General features: G+C 52.2%; 1 protein-coding gene and 1 non-coding gene across 2 annotated transcripts; one reads left to right on the top strand and one right to left on the bottom strand.

The window, feature by feature from the left end:
* Positions 1-687: 687 nt before the first annotated feature.
* LOC103705296 (glucan endo-1,3-beta-glucosidase 13-like) lies at positions 688-20,595 on the top strand. Its single transcript, XM_039122049.1, has 4 exons — positions 688-933; positions 1,033-2,100; positions 18,015-18,091; positions 20,313-20,595. Exons 1-3 carry the CDS (start codon positions 882-884, stop codon positions 18,044-18,046), a joined length of 1,152 nt encoding a protein of 383 aa, XP_038977977.1. The 5' UTR covers positions 688-881; the 3' UTR covers positions 18,047-18,091; positions 20,313-20,595.
* On the bottom strand, positions 18,886-18,957 carry TRNAM-CAU. The gene has a single exon. It is a non-coding gene; the product is annotated as a tRNA-Met (tRNA).
* Positions 20,596-22,048: the final 1,453 nt, after the last annotated feature.

Here is a 22,048-nt window from a genome sequence, read left to right as displayed (position 1 = left end):
GAATACGCGTGAAAGTGCCCGTCGCTATCAGCCATTGGAGGCTAAACTCATTTATACACAAAATTTCGTGGTTCTATTGTAGCTTGTTTCTTTTCCAAATTGTGGTTTATGATCAATTATTTTAGCTTAAACTAATCAAAATATAGTCTATTGCAAATTAGATGGTAAGATTTTATTCAAAAAGAACATTGTAGGATTCACTTGAGCTTCTATTAACGTTTTGCTACCCATTCCCCTATATTTTCCCCTGATCTTTATGTTGCAATAGAGAATTGACATTATAAATAAGAAATAGAGGAGCATTGGCTGGGATTTGGCCATTTCCATTCTAAAACATCATTTTAGAACTTAGTTGGCTGACTTATCAGTTGTGAGGAATACAATAGTGATACTTTAACATTTTTTTTGTTATGCGTTTATCCAATTAGCTGCAAGTTTTGATAAATGACTAGATGAAAAATTGGAATTTAGAAGGAACATGAAAGGATGCATTTATATATATATATGATACACCTAGCTATAGCATGTACCTTAAAGCCACTCATAATTTCAACATTGTCCATGCAACAGTAAGCAAAGAACTCCATGTCGTCCTTGTTTTTGGCCGTGAGGGGGCACACTTCCCATGCGTCCGTCCTTGGCCTCAGAGGCACACTTACCAATGCCTTTTGAGCACTGAGGACAGGCATAAAGCTCACCAACTTACCCTCAGCCATGGCTTCTTCCATCTCAAACCCCACTTATTCCGCCTGTGACAAAAACCACCTCCTCTTTTCCTTATAGTCCCCCAACCACCCCCTCCTCCATTCCAAGGGTTTAAGCGGGGTTTATCCCTCGCCACCTCTCCCTTCCGATCCTCGCAACAAGAATAAAAGAAGAAGATGGTGGGCTTCTTCCTTCTCCTCTCCCTTCTTCCTCTCCTGGGTCTTACTGGTAAAAAAATGGACACCATCTGTGTTTTTTTCCCTTCTGTTCTCTGTTCTCTTTCTGTCATTCTCTCTGGAGGCTATTGAGTTGTTATTCTGCTTTCAGTTGCAGGTCAAGAAGCCATTGAGTTGGTACACCTCCATGAACCAAGCCAACTAAGCCTTCAGTCACTCTCCCACACCACAAGCAAGCCATCCATTGGAGTCGCAGTGAGTGAAGTAGACCTCCCTGTGGTATCATCCAGTGTCTTAGCGGCAGAAGGGTGGCTAAAAACCCATGTCTTAGCTCACTTCCCATCCACCAATATCACCACTATTGTGGTAGGAAAAGGAGTCCTTTGCAACAGAGGGCAGGAGCACCTCTGGGGCTTGGTCCTGCCCTCTGTGAAGAACCTTTACTACTCTCTTGTGAGATGGGGTATGGTGAAAGAGATCAAAGTCTCCGCTGCCTTCTCCTCTGATTGCTTGCAGTACCCCTCCTCTTACTCTAGATTTCGAGGTGATATAGCTCAGAACACACTCCAACCTTTGGCGAGCTTCCTCCGAGAGACTAGCTCAGGTTACACCATAGACCATTCTTCCAAAAGAACCAACTTGGTGTTCTCCGCTTACAGAGAGGCTTTGGAAAGGTTGGGTCGTTCCAGGGTTAGAGACATCAGAGTGGTGAGAAAGCTCTCTTCTTTGAGTTCTCTTCTGTCCGTAGAGGGGGCGAAAACATTGGGCCTTCAAGTCCCTTCTCATTTAGCTAAAGCCCCAAGGTTCCCATCTGTCCCACTTGCGCCGCCGCCCCCTGATGCCTCGTTTTCTTTTCCGCCTGATGCCTCGCCACCGATGGTCACCGCCAACCCACCTGATGCGTTCCCGGTCCCTCCGCCGCCGTGCTTGGTGGCGCCGACGGCCTCTGCGCCGGGCCCAGGGGAGGAGCAGAAGGGGGGCTTGTGGTGTGTAGCTAAGCCGACCGTTCCGGCAGAGAAGCTGCAGGAGGCAATGGATTATGCTTGTGGGGATGGTGGTGCTGACTGCGGGGAGATTAGGCCAAATGGGAGCTGTTATTACCCTGATAATGCTGTGGCCCATGCTTCCTATGCTTTCAATAGCTACTGGCAGAAGATGAAGCAGAGTGGAGGTAGCTGCAACTTTGATGGAACCGCTGTACTTATCAACTCAGACCCAAGTATGTAAATCATTTGTGTTTTCACAGTCTTTGCTTATGATCTTTCTCCACAACACTGTTTTTTTTTTTTTCTGGCTGCCTGTGGATCTATAACTCTGATAAAGTAATGCTAGTGTTGTTTGTAGTGGTTTTAGTGCAAAACTAGTAGTATCATATTGCTGTTCCCTTGTAGGTTTGCCAGCATGAGTGATTTGAGCTGGGATTTATTTTTCAATGAATGTCCTTGGATTTTTGATCTTTTGACTGGTGCAGGAAAAGAGATCACATAAATGAGATGTAGAATGGATTAATGATTCTTCTGGTTGAATTGCATATACTAAGCTAAGAAATTTTGGCATAAATCTTAAGCCTACTTATTATTTGTTTAAAAAATAAGGTTCATAGCTGACCATTGAGGCAACCAGCATAACAATTATGAGATTTGGTTGCAAAATTGAAGATGAGGAACAATCATAACATAACATTGTAGCTAAACGTGTATTGACATGATTATATAGATGTTATATTAAAGTGCATCACTCTTGATGGAACCACCTTTACATCATTTTATATGTATATTTTGTTACTGCCACATATGAATGATATGGATGGTTGCATTTTCCTGACACTTACTCCAAATAAAATCAAAATAGTGCTTTATAGCATAATAAGAGTTGGGAACATCATTAGCAGGAAATTAATTTGTTAACTGATTCATCTCCATGGTCAGGTTGATCATCATATCTTCTTCACTATGTCAACCAGATAATACTGCTTCTCCTCTGGATCTTCCCAGATAATACTACTGCTGAAAATCTGAGTCTTGAATAAAAAAAATGACTCTGTAATTTTATGCAAATATAGGAAGGATAATAAGAGAATCCATTATTTCTATTGAAACTTCTCCTGCAATCTCTCTCTAGTTTCTCTAGTTCCTCTCTCCCGCCGGCTCTCTCCTACCAAATAAATAATGGGAATTAACTCCCATTTCATGATTTCATTATTTCCAATAGACTACTCACCTTCTGTCTCTTCGTCTTCCGTTCTCCTAAACAAAAGGAAGGAGGAAGAATACATCTATCTCCATCCCTGTCTTCCTCTCACATCTCTCCCTTTGGCTCCCATTGAATATCACGAGTTGTCCATTCCCAAATATTATCCGAGTTGAGTTATGAAGCACAGTGACTGACATCAGGGTAACTTTGGAATATGCAAGATTGAAAAATTTTCTGTTACGGGGGAACTTAGCCACCATGCCCCACGTGACCGGCACACGCGCTCAGGAAGACTACGGCTGCCCGTTGATCCAGCAATCCGACCCCGAGTCGGATATCTTCGGCTCCGCAGCCCGACCCCGAGTCGGCTGCCCCTTGATCCAGCAATCCGACCCCGAGTCGGATATCCTCGGCTCCGCAGCCCGACCCCGAGTCGGCTGCCCCTTGATCCAGCAATCCGACCTCGGGTCGGATATCTTCGGCTCCACAGCCCGACCCCGAGTCGGCTGCCCCTTGATCCAGCAATCCAACCCCGAGTCGGATATCCTCGGCTCCGCAGCCCGACCCCGAGTCGGCTGCCCCTTGATCCAGCAATCCGATCCCGAGTCGGATATCCTCGGCTCCGCAGCCCGACCCCGAGTCGGCTGCCCCTTGATCCAGCAATCCGACCCCGAGTCGGCAATCTCTCGACAACAACAGACTGTTCCTCTGAGGCACGCCGCGGCCCCCTGCTCCACTACTCCCTGCAACGGCCGTATCCGGCGCTGCCCCACGATCTCCTGTAACAGCCGTACAAAGCGGAGCTCCACTATGCCCTGCCATGGCTGTACCCAGCGCTGCCCCGCGACGCCCTGTAACGGCCATGTCAGTGGCAGCCCCATCGTGCCACACGATGACGAATCCCCGGAAAAACTCCCCAGCCTGATATATATGAGGCTGGGGGGGAAGGGGGAGGGTAAGATATATCTTCCAGAGTATCATCTCACCTGCTACCTTCTCCTTCTCCTTCTCCTTTAATCTCCTCTGACTTGATCGTCGGAGGGCCCCCACTACCCCGGTGGTGGTGCGAGGCTTGCTTGCAGGTTTCACGGCGGAGGGCGGAGCGCAACCAAAGCAACTCAAAGGGAACCCCGTTCACACCGCTGTGCCAATCGTTCTCGGTTTGGACCACCAGCAACAGTTGGCGCTAGAGGAAGGGCCGCGCCCCTTGCCGCAGACTACCCCCTAGGACTGGGAGGCGCCACAGGAACCTTCCCGCTAGGGGGGCTATGTTGTGGGGGGGTGCACCCGAATTTAGTCCCACATCGGCTAGTAGCGGAAAGGTTCTGTGCCTTAAATGGGGGGTGGAAATCCTTTCCTCTCGAGGGCCCTTTTGTGGGACAAAACCGTGAGGGCACCAGTCTCCCCCCGTCTGCGCTGGACGCGCGGGCCGGAGCGCCCAAAGCGGACAATACCTCGGGAGGAACGCAGTCCTCTTTCTCTGCTAGCTTAATGTGGGCTAACTGTTGCGTGAGGCTCCGACCAAAGCGTCCGTCCCCGGTGGTGGTGCGAGGCTTGCTTGCAGGTTTCACGGCGGAGGGCGGAGCGCAACCAAAGCAACTCAAAGGGAACCCCGTTCACACCGCTGTGCCAATCGTTCTCGGTTTGGACCACCAGCAACAGTTGGCGCTAGAAGGAGGGTCCGGATCTCAGAGCGATCGTAATGGCACGGCGAGGTGGTCGTGGAGCTTCCAATGCTTCCGGTCGCGGGACCTCTCGCGCCACTGGCTGGGAGGCCGCTGCATCTCCAACACGCTCTCAGCAACACTCCACCGCCCCACCGCCCATTCAGATGGTCGAAGCCGCCCAGTTCGACCAGCTAACCCAGCAGGTTCGCACCCTCGCGGAGGCGGTGCAGAATCTGCAGGGCGCGATGTCCCGGGCGCCGTAGCGGGCTCAGGAGCCACTGCTCCCTGAGCGCTCGCCTGTCCTCCTCAACCCGCGCTCCTTCCTCTCCCATGGGGAGGAGCGCCGGCGCGAGGAGGATTCTCGAGCACGGTCTATTCTGCCGGGACCTTTCCATCGGAGCTGCGCGGGGTACGAGAGGCGGGCCCGGGCGCGTTCCCAGACCCCCCAGTCCTCGAGGAACCCGCGCTCCAGTCGGTCCCCTACTCGCCGCTCCTTGTCTCCCACCCACCGGTCGCGCTCCCTGGACCGGCGGGTGGACGATCTCCACCGACAACTCCAGGTCCTGAAGGGCCATTCCAAAGATCCCTTCGCCGACTTAGAGATCTCCTCCCAGCCGGCACTTGCCTCGAGGATCCTGCGAACTCCGAATCTCCCGGGGTTCAAAATGCTGGCGATCGAGCCCTATGACGGGGCGGCAGACCCGCGGGATCACGTCGAGAGTTTCAGGACCCTTATGCTCCTCCACGGAGCATCAGATCCCCTTCTCTGCAAGGCCTTCCCGGCAACCCTCCGTGGCCCGGCGAGGGCGTGGTTCGCCGGGCTGGAGGCTGACTCAATCCGGTCTTTCGACCAGTTCACTCGCCTCTTCATCACTCATTTCGCCGTCAGTAGCCGGCGGCGACTGGTCTCCGACTCCCTCTTTGACGTCCGGCAAAACGAGGGAGAAAGCCTGCGGGATTATCTTACCCGCTTCAACAGGGCTACGCTGGAGGTCCGGAACCTGAGTCAGGAGGTAGCTCTTTCAGCCCTGAAGCGTGGCTTCCGGAAGGGCAGGCTCACCTTCTCCCTGGACAAACGCCTGCCGCGGAGCTTTCCAGAGCTGTTGTCCCGGGCGAATCAGTATGCGGACGCCGAGGAGGCGGCCGCCCACCGGAGCAAGGAGGCTGCCGAGATCCCTCCAAAGCTTGGGAAGAAAAGGCGGAAAGAGGCACGCCAGAGGAGGAGCCCGACGCCCCAGCGTCGGCGCAGAAGCCCGTCGCCGGCGAAGAACCACGGCGCCCCACGCCCTCGTTCTCCGCCCCGACGTTTCAACCGGTACACCCCTCTCCTGACTCCCCAGGCCCAGATCCTTATGGAGATCAAGGGGCGGGAGGACCTCCCGGCCCCGAGACAGATACGAAGGATCCCTGAAAAGAGGCCCTCCCGGGCGTACTGTGAGTACCACCGAGACCACGGCCACGACACAGAGGACTGCTTCCAGCTTCGGGACGAGATCGAGGCCCTTATCCGTCGGGGGCGTCTCGGTCGATATGTGAGCGACCGACGTCCCCCCGCAGACCCGCGTCCGGCCGATCCGGCTCCTCCGGAGCCTCGGGAGCAGAATCGACCCGTTGCGGGCGTGATCCACACTATCACTGGGGGCTGCTCTCGGCCCGTGAGGAACGCAGGGGGCTCGACGGAAGCGTCAGGGACGGCCGTCGTAAAGAGGCAGAGGGTCGGCAATGTAATCACCTTTTCTGATGAGGATGTAAAGGGGGTTCAGACTCCCCACGATGACGCCATGGTGATCTCCCTCACTATGGCAAACTATGATGTAAGGCGTATTCTTGTAGATAGTGGAAGCTCAGCTGATATTTTGTTTTACGAGGCCTTCCAAAAGATGAGCTTGTCCAGACAGTTGTTGCACAAAATGTCCACCCCCTCGTAGGATTCACCGGTGACGCTGTCCCGGCGGAAGGTGTCGTTGAGCTGCCTGTGACTGCGGGCGTCGCACCCGCAGAAGCCACGGTGCGACTCGGGTTCTTGGTCGTCCGTGTTCCCTCGGCCTACAACGCTATCCTCGGGCGACCCGGGCTGAACGCCCTTCGCGCGGTGGTCTCCACGTACCACTTGCTCATGCGGTTTCCCACGGCGGTCGGGATCGGAGAGGTCCGAGGTGACCAACCGACCGCACGGCAATGTTTTCTAGCAACCCTCAAAGGGAAGAAGCCCGTGGAAGCCCTAAGCGTCGAGTCCCTTGATGCCAGAGACGAGGTGGCCTTGCGGCAGGGGGAGCCGGCCGAGGGTGTGGTCGAAGTCCCCCTCGAGGAAGGCCGCCCCGACCGGGCGGTCCGGGTCGGCGCCAATCTCGATCCGGGAGCTCGGGCCCGGTTGGTGGAATTCCTCCGAGCCAATACCGATGTATTTGCCTGGTCGGCGGCCGATGTACCTGGGATCGACCCGGAGGTCATTTCTCACGCCCTCAACGTCGACCCGACCCACCGACCAATAAAGCAGAAGAAGAGACACTGTGCCCCGGATCGGATCCGGGTGGTCGACCAGGAGGTAGACAAGCTCTTGGAGGCAGGATTCATAAGGGAGGTAAGCTACCCCGAGTGGCTGGCAAATGTTGTACTTGTCCGGAAGGCGAGCGGGAAGTGGAGGATGTGCGTCGACTATACCGACCTGAACAAGGCGTGCCCTAAGGATAGCTTTCCGCTTCCGCGAATAGACCAACTGGTCGACGCGACTTTCGGATATCAGCTGCTGTCTTTCATGGACGCCTTCTCCGGTTACAACCAGATAATGATGGCCCCACAGGACGAGGAGAAAACTGCCTTTATAACAGACCGGGGGCTGTACTGCTACAAGGTAATGCCCTTCGGTCTGAAGAATGCTGGCGCCACTTACCAGCGCCTCGTCAACAAAATCTTCAAAGAGCAAATCGGCCGGAACATGGAGGTGTACGTGGACGACATGCTGGTGAAGAGCCGCCATGCAGACCAGCACATCGCGGATTTGGAGGAGACTTTCACCACCTTGCGGAAGTTTCGCATGAAGCTGAACCCAGCGAAGTGCGCCTTCGGCGCTTCGGCCGGGAGGTTCCTCGGTTTCATTGTCAACCAGCGGGGTATCGAAGCCAACCCGGACAAAATCAAGGCCATCCAAGGTATGTCCCCTCCGACCAAAGTAAAGGAGGTTCAGGAGCTCGCTGGAAGGGTCGCCGCGCTTGGACGATTTGTGGCAAAATCGGCCGAACGCTGCCAACCATTCTTCAAGGTGTTAAAACGCCCGAAAGACTTCCTCTGGACGGCCGAATGTCAAGCAGCATTCGACCAGCTCAAGGAATACCTGGCGTCTCCTCCCCTACTGTCCAAGCCGCAAGAAGGGGAGATGCTCTATCTCTATCTGGCGGTCTCCCCAACCGCGGTCAGTGCGGTGCTGGTTCGGGAAGAGGCAAAGCTCCAGAAGCCCGTGTACTACATCAGCCGGGTCCTACGGGATGCCGAGACGCGGTATACGAAGGCTGAGAAGATCGCCTTCGCGCTGCTGACCGCGACCAGGAGACTCCGCCCCTATTTCCAGGCCCATTCTGTTACCCTCTTAACTGATCAACCACTACGACAGATCCTCAGCAACCCCGGGAATGCGGGACGGCTGGTGAAGTGGGCAATAGAACTCGGTGAGTTCGACATCCGCTACCAGCCTCGACCCGCCATCAAGGCCCAGGTACTCGCGGATTTCCTCGCTGAGTGCACGGTGCAGGAGGCGGAACCTAGACCGCCGGAAACGCCCAGCCTCGACCTCCCGACCTGGACGCTTCACATCGATGGGTCGTCGAACCCCGAGGGTGGAGGAGCCGGGCTGGTCCTTACCAGTCCTGATGGAGTGATAGCCGAGTATGCCTTGAGATTTGGATTTCCAGTGACCAACAACGAGGCGGAGTACGAGGCCCTAGTCACGGGACTCAAACTCACCAGGGAGCTCGGCATCCGGCGTTTGAAGGTCTTCACCGACTCCCAGCTGGTGGTCGGGCAGGTCCGTGGGGAGTTCGAGGCCCGGAGCCCGACCATGCAGAACTACGTCCGGAAGGTGCAAGCACTCATTTCCGATCTCGGCAGTGTCGACATCCAGCAGGTCCCTAGAAGCGAAAATGCTAGGGCCGACAGGTTGTCCCGCTTGGTGTGCGCAGAGGCGCACAACTTGTCAAGGGCAATCTACCTGGAGACCCTGGAAGCCCCGAGCATCGGCGAGGCTGGAGCGGTGATGGCGATTGATCCGGAGCCGTCTTGGATGGACCCGCTCGTCGCCTACCTCGCCGAAGGGATCCTCCCTGAAGACGAAGACCAAGCTCGGCGACTTGTCAAGAAGTCCGCCCAGTACGTACTCTATGAAGGGAAGCTGTATCGGACCTCGTTTACCGCCCCCCTCTTAAGGTGCCTCCGCCCCTCGGAGGCGGCCTACGTCCTCGGCGAAGTCCACGAGGGCGTTTGCGGATCGCACTTGGGGGCTAGGTCCTTGGCGCACAAGATCATGAGGCAAGGCTATTATTGGCCTACCTTGTTGGAGGACTCAAAGGATCATGTACGGAAATGCGACGCCTGCCAGCGCCACGCCAACGTCCAGAGAGTCCCTTCAGTCCCCTTGGCACCAATCACCGCACCCTGGCCCTTCGCACAGTGGGGAATGGATATCCTCGGACCATTCTCCGTCGCTTCAGCCCAGCGGAAATTCTTGATTGTTGCAATCGACTACTTCACCAAGTGGGTGGAGGCAGAGCCGCTGGCCACTATCACGGAGGCGCAAGTCCGAAAGTTCGTGAAGAAAAACATCATTGTCCGATTTGGGGTACCCCGAGTCCTCATCTCGGATAATGGTCGACAGTTCGACAACAAGCATTTCCGTGATTTCTGCGAGGAGTTCGGGATCGAGCATCGGTTCACATCTGTGTCGCATCCCCAAACCAACGGTGAGGCCGAGGTCACAAATCGGACAATCCTCCAAGGAATTAAGGCGCGAATCGGTCGGACGGGGCAAGCTTGGGTCGAAGAACTCGAGAATGTCCTTTGGGCGTATCGGACCACGCATCGGACCCCTACCGGGGAGACACCTTTCAGCCTGACCTATGGCACGGAAGCGGTTGTTCCCGTGGAGCTCGGACTCCCCTCGCCCCGGGTGGCCACGCACCGACCCGAGGCCAATTCGGAGCAACTCCGAGGGAACCTGGACCTCTTGGAAGAAGCGAGAGAAATGGCGCAGGTTCGGATGGCGATGTATCAGCGGAGGGTGGCCCGATATTATAACTCCAAGGTCCGACCGAAACTTTTCGGAATCGGAGATCTGGTGCTAAGGCGAGCCAAAGCATCTCAACCCGCGGAAGGTGGGAAGCTGGCGCCAAATTGGGAAGGCCCGTATAAGGTTCGCTGGGTAAACCGACCTGGCTCCTACCAGTTGGAGGCCCTAGACGGTCGAGAAATTTCGAGGAGCTGGAATTCCGCTAACCTGCGGGCGTATTACCAATAGAACGACAAAGCCAGGAAGACAGTTCGAAAAAATGTACAATTCTTTTCATTTCAATAATTCCTGGTTACAATGGCGTGTTCGTGTGATTACAAAGAATTCCCAGAGGGGGATTGGGGAGAAAAGAAAATAAGGAAGAGGTGGGGACTCTGTAGAGTTGAAGATCCGGGATCCCGAACCCTCCACCCGAAGCAGCTGCAATCCCACCAGGCGTGGGTGCTTCTCCCCGGAGGCGCCGTCGACGCCTCACGCAAAAGACGAAGAGCCGGCACGGACGAAGAAGAAGTGGACGAAGGAGGAGTTCACGCTGCCTCCAGAGGAACGCCACCTCCAAGGGATATTCCGGTCCTCCCCAGGAGAAGGGGAGGGAAGGAATACAAGGGAGAAGAGCGCGAGGAAGCGTGATCCCGGATGAAACGCCTAGAGCGGAGTTCCGCCGGGGAGAACCTCCTTGTTGATCCCAGATGAAACGGCTAGTTGGCGGAAGTCGCGAGGGGCACGCCTCCCGTTCCTCCGGCAGGGGTTTCCCAGCCACACGCCGGAGAGGAGGTCCACGATCCATGGCAACCTGAATAGCTCCGGCTTGGGAGGCTCCACCGCACCTGCACTTATATTTATAGCCAAACTGTGGCCCCCCGGTCGTTCCGATGCGGGTGGCTCCAATAAAGGCGGGCGCACCGAATCCGGAGCCGTTCCAGCTCTCGAGGCGTATCCTCCCACGATCTCCTAAGCGTCGTTCTCCTTAATTGCATTCTTTATGCAGGACACTCCGGGCGGTGTGTATCCCACGGCCCACGTATCTCCGCTCGCGCCCAGGCCGCATCCGCCTCGAAGAACGCGCGTATCGCGGCCGCTTAACTGACACTCCTTACAAGCAGCAACTGGCGATCCGATTTTTCAGGTAACGCCTCAATTAGCATTTAATACCCTTCTGGTGTTCCCCAGGCGACGCTTGGAGAATAGGAGAAACACGATCGTAGCTGGCCACGGAGAAATCCCGTCGAACGGCAAGCGACAGGCGCGTGGCCAACGAGTGGAATTTTCCGAGGCTCGGCCTTCGGATGCCAGGCTAACCCGATGATCATCCCGGGAGCAGACTAGCCTGAAGCCCCGACCGGTCGCCTCGGCTTGCGCCAGCCTTGGCCGACCAACGAGCAGAATTTCCCGAGGCTCGGCCCTCGGACGCCAGGCTAACCCGATGATCATCCCGGGAGCAGACTAGCCTGAAGCCCCGACCGGTCGCCTCGGCTTGCGCCAGCCTTGGCCGACCAACGAGCGGAATTCCCCGAGGCTCGGCCCTCGGATGCCAGGCTAACCCGATGATCATCCCGGGAGCAGACTAGCCTGAAGCCCCGACCGGTCGCCTCGGCTTGCGCCAGCCTTGGCCGACCAACGAGCGGAATTCCCCGAGGCTCGGCCCTCGGACGCCAGGCTAACCCGATGATCATCCCGGGAGCAGACTAGCCTGAAGCCCCGACCGGTCGCCTCGGCTTGCGCCAGCCTTGGCCGACCAACGAGCGGAATTCCCCGAGGCTCGGCCCTCGGATGCCAGGCTAACCCGATGGTCATCCCGGGAGCAGACTAGCCTGAAGCCCCGACCGGTCGCCTCGGCTTGCGCCAGCCTTGGCCGACCAACGAGCGGAATTCCCCGAGGCTCGGTCCTCGGATGCCAGGCTAACCCGATGATCATCCCGGGAGCAGACTAGCCTGAAGCCCCGACCGGTCGCCTCGGCTTGCGCCAGCCTTGGCCGACCAACGAGCGGAATTCTCCGAGGCTCGGCCCTCGGATGCCAGGCTAACCCGATGATCATCCCGGGAGCAGACTAGCCTGAAGCCCCGACCGGTCGCCTCGGCTTGCGCCAGCCTTGGCCGACCAACGAGCGGAATTCTCCGAGGCTCGGTCCTCGGATGCCAGGCTAACCCGATGATCATCCCGGGAGCAGACTAGCCTGAAGCCCCGACCGGTCGCCTCGGCTTGCGCCAGCCTTGGCCGACCAACGAGCGGAATTCCCCGAGGCTCGGCCCTCGGACGCCAGGCTAACCCGATGATCATCCCGGGAGCAGACTAGCCTGAAGCCCCGACCAGTCGCCTCGGCTTGCGCCAGCCTTGGCTGACCAACGAGCGGAATTTTCCGAGGCTCGGCCCTCGGATGCCAGGCTAACCCGATGATCATCCCGGGAGCAGACTAGCCTGAAGCCCCGACCGGTCGCCTCGGCTTGCGCCAGCCTTGGCCGACCAATGAGCGGAATTTCCTGAGGCCTAACCCTCGGATGCCTGGCCTAGCGCCGGAAGAATTTCCCGAGGCCTAACCCTCGGATGCCTGGCCTAGCGCCGGAAGAATTTCCCGAGGCCTAACCCTCGGATGCCTGGCCTAGCGCCGGAAGAATTTCCCGAGGCCTAACCCTCGGATGCCTGGCCTAGCGCCGGAAGAATTTTCCGAGGCCTAACCCTCGGATGCCTGGCCTAGCGCCGGAGGAACTTCAAGAGTCAGGAGTCGGCGAGACGCTACCAAGAGTTAAAAAGAGGAAGGACGAAAGTGAAATGAAGAAACACTTTGTTTGCATTAACTTTGTTTGCTTTGTTTGCATACAACATGACAAAACGCCAACATACAAAGAAAAGAACAAAGAAAAATACAGAGGGTCAGCTTGGAGGAACCCCTGGGTCGGGAACGGCGAGCACACCCGCAAGGGGTAGGGAGACAGTTGGAGAATCAGCAGGCAATGGCATCGAAGGGGAGTCGAGGAGGGAGACCCCACTCAGGTCAATTTCGGGGTATCTAGCGGACACCCTCGCCAGGCCTTCATCGAAGCCTAAGACAAAGGAGTCGGACCCCGCGTCCGACATGTCACGGATGAACTCGGCGGACTGACGATAGGCCTGTACCGCCTGACGCCCGATTTCCGCGCTCTTCTCGGCCAGCGCCGCCTCCGCTCGCTCCGTAATCTGAGCTTTCGCCTCCATGACCTTCGCCACAATCCGGTCGTCCGCCTCGGAGGAGACCCTCAGCAGATCGGCCCGAGCCTCCATGTGCTTCGCCTCGGCAGCAACGCGAGCAGCCTCAGCCTCCTCCAGGCGCGAATGAAGCTCCTGGTTGCTCGCGCGGGACTCCTCCAAGGCCGATTCCAATTCGGCCAGCTTGGCTTCAAGAGATCGGGCTCGGTTGCGGGCGTTGTCGGCTGACTGCTGGGCCTTCTCCCACCTCTTCCGGAAGTCGGCAGCCTTCCGGGACTGCTCTTCGGCCCGCTCCTCCGCCTTCCTGATCTCGCCTTCGAGACCCGAGGCAACCTTGAGTTGCTCCTGAGTCTCCAATAGTTGCCTCTCGAGGGCGGCGAAGCCGAGTACCCGCTCTTCGGCCACCTGGAGCCTCGTCTCGAGGTCCCTGGTCGTCCTCCCCGCCGCAGCCTGGCCTCCATCCTCTACAGCTTTTAGTCGGCTCTCGGCCCTCGCCAGAAGCCTCGCCTGTTCCTCGTGGCTCTCCTCCAGACGGATCATGTACTGGGCGAGCTAAGAGATAGGAAAAATGAGGGCGTCAGGCGGGGATCAATAGAGCCTATAAATGACGAAAGCGGCCAGAAGAACACTCACCGACATGAGACAGACGCAGCTGGCAGCCCCGACGTCAGGGATCCCCATCTGCCGGACCCGCCTACGGTCACTCTCCAGCAGCACCGTCTCGATGAGGTTTCGGGCGCCGGCGAAAGTGAAGGCTGACCCCGACTTCGCCCCGGAGCCGGACGGTGGTTCTGCGGCCTTACCCTTACCCATTGATTGGGGGAGAGTCGTGCTGACCGTGCTCGGGACGGGGGCCGCTCCAGAAATCGACAGGGTCCCGCTCGGCCGGGGCCTCGGCGCGCTCCTTCTCGTATCATCCGAAGCCGACCGAGTCGAAGGCCGGGCTGGGGACCAATCGCGTCCGACCTAGCCGTCTCGGGCGCGCCCGGGTGACGCCTCCGGAAAAGCGGTAGTCTCATCACCGGAGGGCTGATACGGCGTCAACTGTCGGTCCAAGCCCGCGGCGTCCCCCTGACCGGTGGGTCCGGACCCGTCTGTCGGCGTCGGAGTCGCCTGCTGGCGGGACTTCTTCGCCGGTGGGACCCCGCTCGGAGGAGTCCGTTTCTTCCTCCGGACCGCTTCCAGTAGCGACGCCCTACTGACAGCCGTCGCCTTGTCCGACCGCATGACGTCGTCGATTTCTGCAAAAAGGACGAGATGGTCGGAAACTGAGAAGCTGATGGAAAGAAGAAACGAAAGAGGAGAAAAGAGCTAAAAAAGAAGTGGTGGCGGGCTCACGGCGGCGGGGACCGAGCTCAGACCGACGTTCACCAAGGCATCCTCGGAAATAAGGCGGGCCACCGGGGGAAGCCGGCCCTCGGCAACCAGCCCCCTCAAGACGGCAACGCCATCGGACTCCTCCCTCGACAACCTCGATAAACCGATCGGGGACTTCATCGGCGTCTCCCAGGTTGCCCCGATTTCCCAAGAGAGATCTACGTCAATGAAAAAGAAACGCTCCTTCCAGCCGTGAATGGAGGAAGGAGCATCCTTGACGAGGCCGCACCCTCGCCGCGCCGCAAAGCACCACCACCCTCTGTCCCGGGGGTGGCCGCTCAGGCCGTAGCATTCCCAAAAGACGTTCAGGGTGGCGGGAACCTCGTGCATGCGGCAGAGAACCTGGAAGGCCGTCAAGGTACGCCATGAGTTCGGCACCAGTTGCGTCGGCGCCATTCTTAAACCCCGAAGCACCTGCACGACTAAGTCCGAGGGGGGAAAGCGGAACCCAGCCCGAAGGATGTCCTCATTGATGGCGACCTTCCCTGGAGGAGGATGGGACATCCTCTCCTCAGGCCCCGGGAGCGTAATGTTGCAGGCTTCGGGAAGGTGGTACCGGGCCACGAACCTATCTAGGTCTTCAGGGACCAGCTCCGACCGAATGCCTTCCGCCCTTACTTCGTCCATCCCTAATGGCCAGTGAACCTACGGTCAGGACGGGGTCACGAGGGGGGAAGGCACCGGAACGACTGGAGTACACTAAAACGAAAGGAGAAAGTACGGAGAGCCCTAAATTGAAGAGTGGGGCAACTCACCGGAAAGGAAGGAAGAACGGCTCCGAGAGCGTCAAAGGAGGAGCGAACGAACAGTTCGGCGGCAACGGCAGCGGCACAAGGGAGAAACTTGAAGATGCCTGTGAAGAGAGAGGCGGACAGGGGAGGGCCCCCGGTTAAATAGGCGGAAAGGCGGGTGACGCCTCAGTGACGCCAGAGGACGCCTGGCTGCCGAAAGTTTGTTCGCGCCCCAAAGGCGAATCGACGCCATTAAGGAAGGATGTCCGCCGAAATCCGCTGACCGCCAGATCAGCGACAACTGCCATACGCCATAAAGAAGGCGGGAAGCTCGGAGCGCGCGCGCCGTTCCGAGGGATGGCGGCAATCTCGAAGCATCACTCCCTTCACCCGTTCCCCTCCTGGTTCCAGGCTCGGGAGTGGGGGGCTACTGTTACGGGGGAACTTAGCCACCATGCCCCACGTGACCGGCACACGCGCTCAGGAAGACTACGGCTGCCCCTTGATCCAGCAATCCGACCCCGAGTCGGATATCTTCGGCTCCGCAGCCCGACCCCGAGTCGGCTGCCCCTTGATCCAGCAATCCGACCCCGAGTCGGATATCCTCGGCTCCGCAGCCCGACCCCGAGTCGGCTGCCCCTTGATCCAGCAATCCGACCTCGGGTCGGATATCTTCGGCTCCGCAGCCCGACCCCGAGTCGGCTGCCCCTTGATCCAGCAATCCGACCCCGAGTCGGATATCCTCGGCTCCGCAGCCCGACCCCGAGTCGGCTGCCCCTTGATCCAGCAATCCGACCCCGAGTCGGATATCCTCGGCTCCGCAGCCCGACCCCGAGTCGGCTGCCCCTTGATCCAGCAATCCGACCCCGAGTCGGCAATCTCTCGACAACAACAGACTGTTCCTCTGAGGCACGCCGCGGCCCCCTGCTCCACTACTCCCTGCAACGGCCGTATCCGGCGCTGCCCCACGATCTCCTGTAACAGCCGTACAAAGCGGAGCTCCACTATGCCCTGCCATGGCTGTACCCAGCGCTGCCCCGCGACGCCCTGTAACGGCCATGTCAGTGGCAGCCCCATCGTGCCACACGATGACGAATCCCCGGAAAAACCCCCCAGCCTGATATATATGAGGCTGGGGGGGAAGGGGGAGGGTAAGATATATCTTCCAGAGTATCATCTCACCTGCTACCTTCTCCTTCTCCTTCTCCTTTAATCTCCTCTGACTTGATCGTCGGAGGGCCCCCACTACCCCGGTGGTGGTGCGAGGCTTGCTTGCAGGTTTCACGGCGGAGGGCGGAGCGCAACCAAAGCAACTCAAAGGGAACCCCGTTCACACCACTGTGCCAATCGTTCTCGGTTTGGACCACCAGCAACATTTTCATTTAGAAGTAAGGCATGCATTCTATGATGACTAATCACATATTGTATTTATCTTTTGGTTACACATCTAACTACATTTAATACTTTTTCTTTTTCCCAGATTTTATTGACTGCATGTATCTATTTTCTTTAGTTAGTTTTGTAATTTTAGTTGCTCTTTAGATTATGGGTTTCACATATCTATGACATTTGTTCTCAGAAAAATGCAAAATACAATGCAACACATATTCATTTTTAGTTTAACTAGCATCTATAACCTTTCCTAGTTTCAGTTCTTGAAGTATAAATTATAGATATAAAGCACCGATTTAGGAATTTGAGTTAGCAATATAATCCTGCATATTCATAGCTGAAAGAACTAGGGAACTATTTTATATGATTTTCCTTGTACAAAAGGACAGCAGGCATGACGTCAATATTTATTAGCATTATATTTTGATAGTTTGATGCAAATTTTGATGTGTAATTTTTTTCTTTTTTAGTGCCTAGTGCCCACCCCCTGCCCCCCACCCTGTACAAAAGTTCTGGTGCTGTGCTGATACAGCCCAAATGTTTATTTATTTGAATACAGAAACATCACAGGATCATAGAGAGTTGACTTGTATTCATTTTGTTTGTGGTTTGGTGGCCAAACTTATGACTGAATGATATTACGTGTAAAATTTTTGAATCTGTGATGATCTAACTTTTAAATTATTGCTATGTAAAAGTTACATAGTGAAACAATACTGGGTCAAGATGATGAGACCTTTGTTGTTAAAAGAGGGAAAAAATATGACATTTCCACTAGCAGCCTCTTTTGTTGTCGGATCACATGGGGCTTAGGGATTTTAGACTCACAATGCCTGACATTATGGAGGTTGCATGTGATGATCAAAATGAATTTGCATGATTACAGCAGTGTGAAGATTGTATTGCAAATTGTAATGAGTCAGAAATATCATGAATTATAAATGAGAGTGGATCCTGAACTCTACATCATAGCCTTCATCCCACTGCAAGAGCGTTTAATATATTGTCATTGAGGAAATAACATAACAAGATGGTTTATCACTTAATGATCATGACAAAGACTTGGTTTAGGTTGTGTGACAAATTATTTGTCATAGTTTGGCTTGCATAGTTTTTTCTTTTTTCAATATTTTGCTTTCACATTTAAAACAAGGTTGAGGAGGCATTTAAATTATAGCATATACAGCAGTTTTATAAAAATTCCTTTATGTACAATCCTCATTGTTTTATGCGATAGTAGTTATTTAGATTGAACCTGTTTAAATACAGACTGCACTTTTTGTTGACCCTTGGAATATTATCCGCAATGGGTTGCAGGCTTTCTCCAGTGTCATTTCGAACTCAGTTGAGGAGGGATCAGTGCTTGGGTGCTCTATCGTTGCTGAAGAATCCAGGCAAACTTTTCATTTTTGAAGAATATCTTTTAAGTTTTGACTGCATTTGGTAAGAAATTTAGAATCTGACATCCTTTTAAATGACCAAAAGCGTGATAAAATTATTAAGGAGAACTAGTGATTCACAATATAGCATCTCTTTCAGGTTCAATCCTGGTTTTAAGTACTTGTAAGAACATGGGCTGTCAAACAGGTGGTGTGAAGGGTAAAAAAAAAAAGAAGAAGAAGAAAAGGTTTGTTTTTTTCGAAAAAAGAAAAGGACCTTTTAAATGCCTGGAGGCCTGATAACATCACTAAGGTGAACCAGTGCTTCAGAATATAGCATCTCTCTCAGGTTAATATGGTGGGGACCTTCTTATAGGTAATTAGAAGAATATGGGTTGTCAAACAACAAGTGTTATGAAGGTTTTAAAAAGTAGAGTACTTTAGAAAAAAGGGACAAAGCAGTGTCAGAAATTATGGGCCCACCATGCTTCCGTTGCGCGACTCTGATGTTGTTCAAGCTGATGTTATTTATTTCTAATATTGTGCGCTGCTCTGATGTCGCTTCTAAGCGCTGATAAGAAGATGGTTGTCAAACATGTGGTGTGAAATGGTAAAACAGAGAAGAAGAAGAAAAAGAAGAGGTTTGCCTTTGAATAAAAGAAATGGGACTTTTTAATGCCTCTTTTGGATTTAATACAGTGGGACCTGCTTTTAAATACTTACTATATGACTATGGGTTGTCAAACAGGTAAATGTGAAGGTAATAGAAAAGGAAAAAAGGGAAAAAAAGTGACGGGAAGCTCTCTCAATATCAGAGCCAGGTTTCGATCCTGGGACCTGTGGGTTATGGGCCCACCACGCTTCCGCTGCGCCACTCTGATGTTGCTCAAGTTTATATTATCTATCTATATATTACCAAATCAAGTCTCAGGTTCAAACAGGGAAATGGTTTTGTCCGCATCTATGGGTACAACTAGGTCAAGTAGGCAGAGATCTGACCAAAACTTTGACATGATTTGGAACTATCATAGACTTGATTCCTTATACAGCAAAAAGATAAGAATAGGTCTGAATGAAATTGGCCTCTATCCAATTGGACTCCAACAGATAGTTCAAATCAGCTGGATGTTGGACAAAATTAAAATAGTTCAAAGCATTTTTTAGAGCATTAAACTAACCCGACCGACATAAGCAAAACATTGATTGGGTGGAAGACAGTTTTTAGATGTGTTATAGATAGGAACCTCAGTGAAATGAGCTATAGCCAAGAGTTTGCATCCCTCCCAATGTTTTCCAAAGTATTTGATTTGAGTTATTCTCGAATTTGAAATGTTGGTGGTACCCCCACCATGATACACAGAAATGACACAGATGGAACTCTCTGAAATTACATTGTCCATTCATGCTTCCATTCATGTGGTGGACAGGAATATGGACATGGAGATGGGAAGGTGGATAGGTGACTAGGTGGCATCATTAGAAATACATGGCAGCCTACCATTGTTCATTCATGTTATTTGTTATAAACAGGGGATTTACAATTTGATGGCTTTATAGTTGCTAAATGAGTTGTGTATGAAAACTTAGATTGAGATTTCTTTGCATTGCTATTTTTGGTAAGAATTTGTTGAAAAGGATATGTGGAAGTGAGGTTATCTCTTACTTGCCTTTTGAAGTTTATATGGATTTCACAAAGCTGCTGTTTTGATGGATTCGAAAGAGAGGTTCTGCCACTTAAGCATAAACCTAAAATTTGGTGCATCATTACTTTGAATATCTGTGAAATTTCTATGCAAAAATCACTTGCAATGTGATGTACAAGATGGATTGCAAGGTTTAATAAGCAGAAAAATAAGCACAGCTCAGAATACAGATGATGGATCACTTCGCATGAAACTTGTCATCCCATTTTAAAAGCTTCTAACATGTAATCCAGGAAGTGACGTAACAAACTTGGAGAGATTATTTCATATCGGCTTTTGAATTAGATGAAGGGCCCAAGGCTCTATGTTTCAAAATGTACCATATTTTTTTTTTTCTAACCTTTATTCCAATTTAGTATTTTAGGGTGCTGCTTTGCAAGTGAATCATCATTTGCTGTAATGCTTGTTAGTTTTTACCATTCTTGATATAAATTGAGCTCTTTTAGGTACATCATCATGACATTTGTAATACGAAACGAATTCTTTGAATTGCATTATGCAACTTATGCTGAGTGATTGCTGTTGTTTCATAGGCTGCCCCCATTGATCTGAGCTCATTCTTAGGAGGAGATGGAAAGCTTCGGTGCTAGTTTTACTATGACTTATTCTGAGGTCATGTATGTCTGTTTTATGAATGTATCTAAGTAATTCAACTCTTGTTTTCATATTTAGGCCTTGGAGCCCAGGTTGTGTTTTCGGATGAATAGAGTTTAGAGCGTATCAAAGACAATAGATTATCTTTCTATCTTGTTTTCGGGTCTGCCTTTAGCATCTCTGTGGAATACTGGTAGTTAAATTCAGGAAACTGCTTGCATACGCATGGTTTTATAGTTTTCAATTATATATATATATATATATATATATATGCATGATGTTTTGGAAAACTGAGAAGGAAAAGAAAAAACTTTAGAAGGAAGCCACTGTCATTGCACCAATCCAGTGGATGATTCCAAGATAGTATGGATACCTTTTTCTCTTCCGCTTTTGATCTATTTAGTTGTCTTCAGAAAACAAAAAGAACAGGAGGTGAAAAGAGTATACTTGGGTGTATTCAAAAATCAAAGGAAGCAAGGATAAAAATAAAAGATATGAATTCAAAAACCATAAACGCAGGGAATCTGAAAAAAACTGTTATTTTCTTTTTTTTAAAAAAAGAAAGCCACTCTAATATCAGAGCCAGGCTTCGGTCCTCGGAACGGTAAGGGAAAAACATTCACTCGAGTGATGAGGCATCAATCCAGTTGAGTGTAGGACTGCTTGGTTATGAAGGCAATGCATGAAGCTATGGAGTTGATTGTTTTGGCGGACGCAATCACATAATTATTTTTATGAAGATTTGAAGCAAGCAGTCCTTTGTAAATGGGATATGCTAATCAAATGTTTTGCTTAAAAAATGTCATTACCTACAAGTTAAGGGGAAATTTCTGCTTAATATTCTAGCCATTGACCCTCACTTTTTTTTCCCATTTGAAATGTAGAAAGCCTATACGGATTCGTGTGGCATCTACTCATGGCTAGTGTGATAGACAATCCTCCATCTTGAATTTAGTTTACCTACTAGTATATAACCTGTGCAATATATGAGGTACAATTTTTTTTTTCTCTTTTCCACCATTCTTAAAATGCAAAATAGCAATGCAATGAATCATGGTAAATGGAAGACTTTAACAGACAATTTTTTGTTGCATATTAAATAATAAATTTTAATAATAGTCGAGCAGAAACACTCAGTATCATTGATATCGTATATAAGAGCCTTTGCCTATCAATATTAGCAGCAGCGTGGGTACATTTTTTTCTCTGAACAATGTAATTATAATATATAAAAAGCTTCAATAGCTAAATATCTCTTACAATGAACTCTAATGATGCCAAGCATATGAAGATTGATATCTCTTGCAATGAACTCTAATGATGCCAAGCATATGAAGCTTGAGATCATTAATATCTGTTGCATACTAAGTAAAAATAAATAAATAATGATAGCTGAACGCATAACGGGTGGCATCCACATGGCTCAAAGGGTGCTTAACAAAAACTCTGCAATTCGACCAAGGAAATTTTGAACAGTAAACCCAGCTCCACAACCATCCATATTTAGAGCACCACTAAATTGGTTCAGGTCCAGTCATTTGGAGGGAGGACCCAACATAAGGGCAGATGAGGAGCCGTTGCTCGCAAGGGGTTGAAAACCTTGAAAGACTTGCATATTTTTCACTTTCGGTGATTAATTAGGAGCCCTGTATTTGTCTAAATATTCGAAACAATT

Source organism: Phoenix dactylifera, unplaced genomic scaffold (assembly GCF_009389715.1).
Source record: "Phoenix dactylifera cultivar Barhee BC4 unplaced genomic scaffold, palm_55x_up_171113_PBpolish2nd_filt_p 001336F, whole genome shotgun sequence".
NCBI lineage: Eukaryota > Viridiplantae > Streptophyta > Magnoliopsida > Arecales > Arecaceae > Phoenix > Phoenix dactylifera.
Note: the sequence above shows the minus strand (reverse complement) of the source record. Positions and strands in the feature narration are given on the sequence as shown.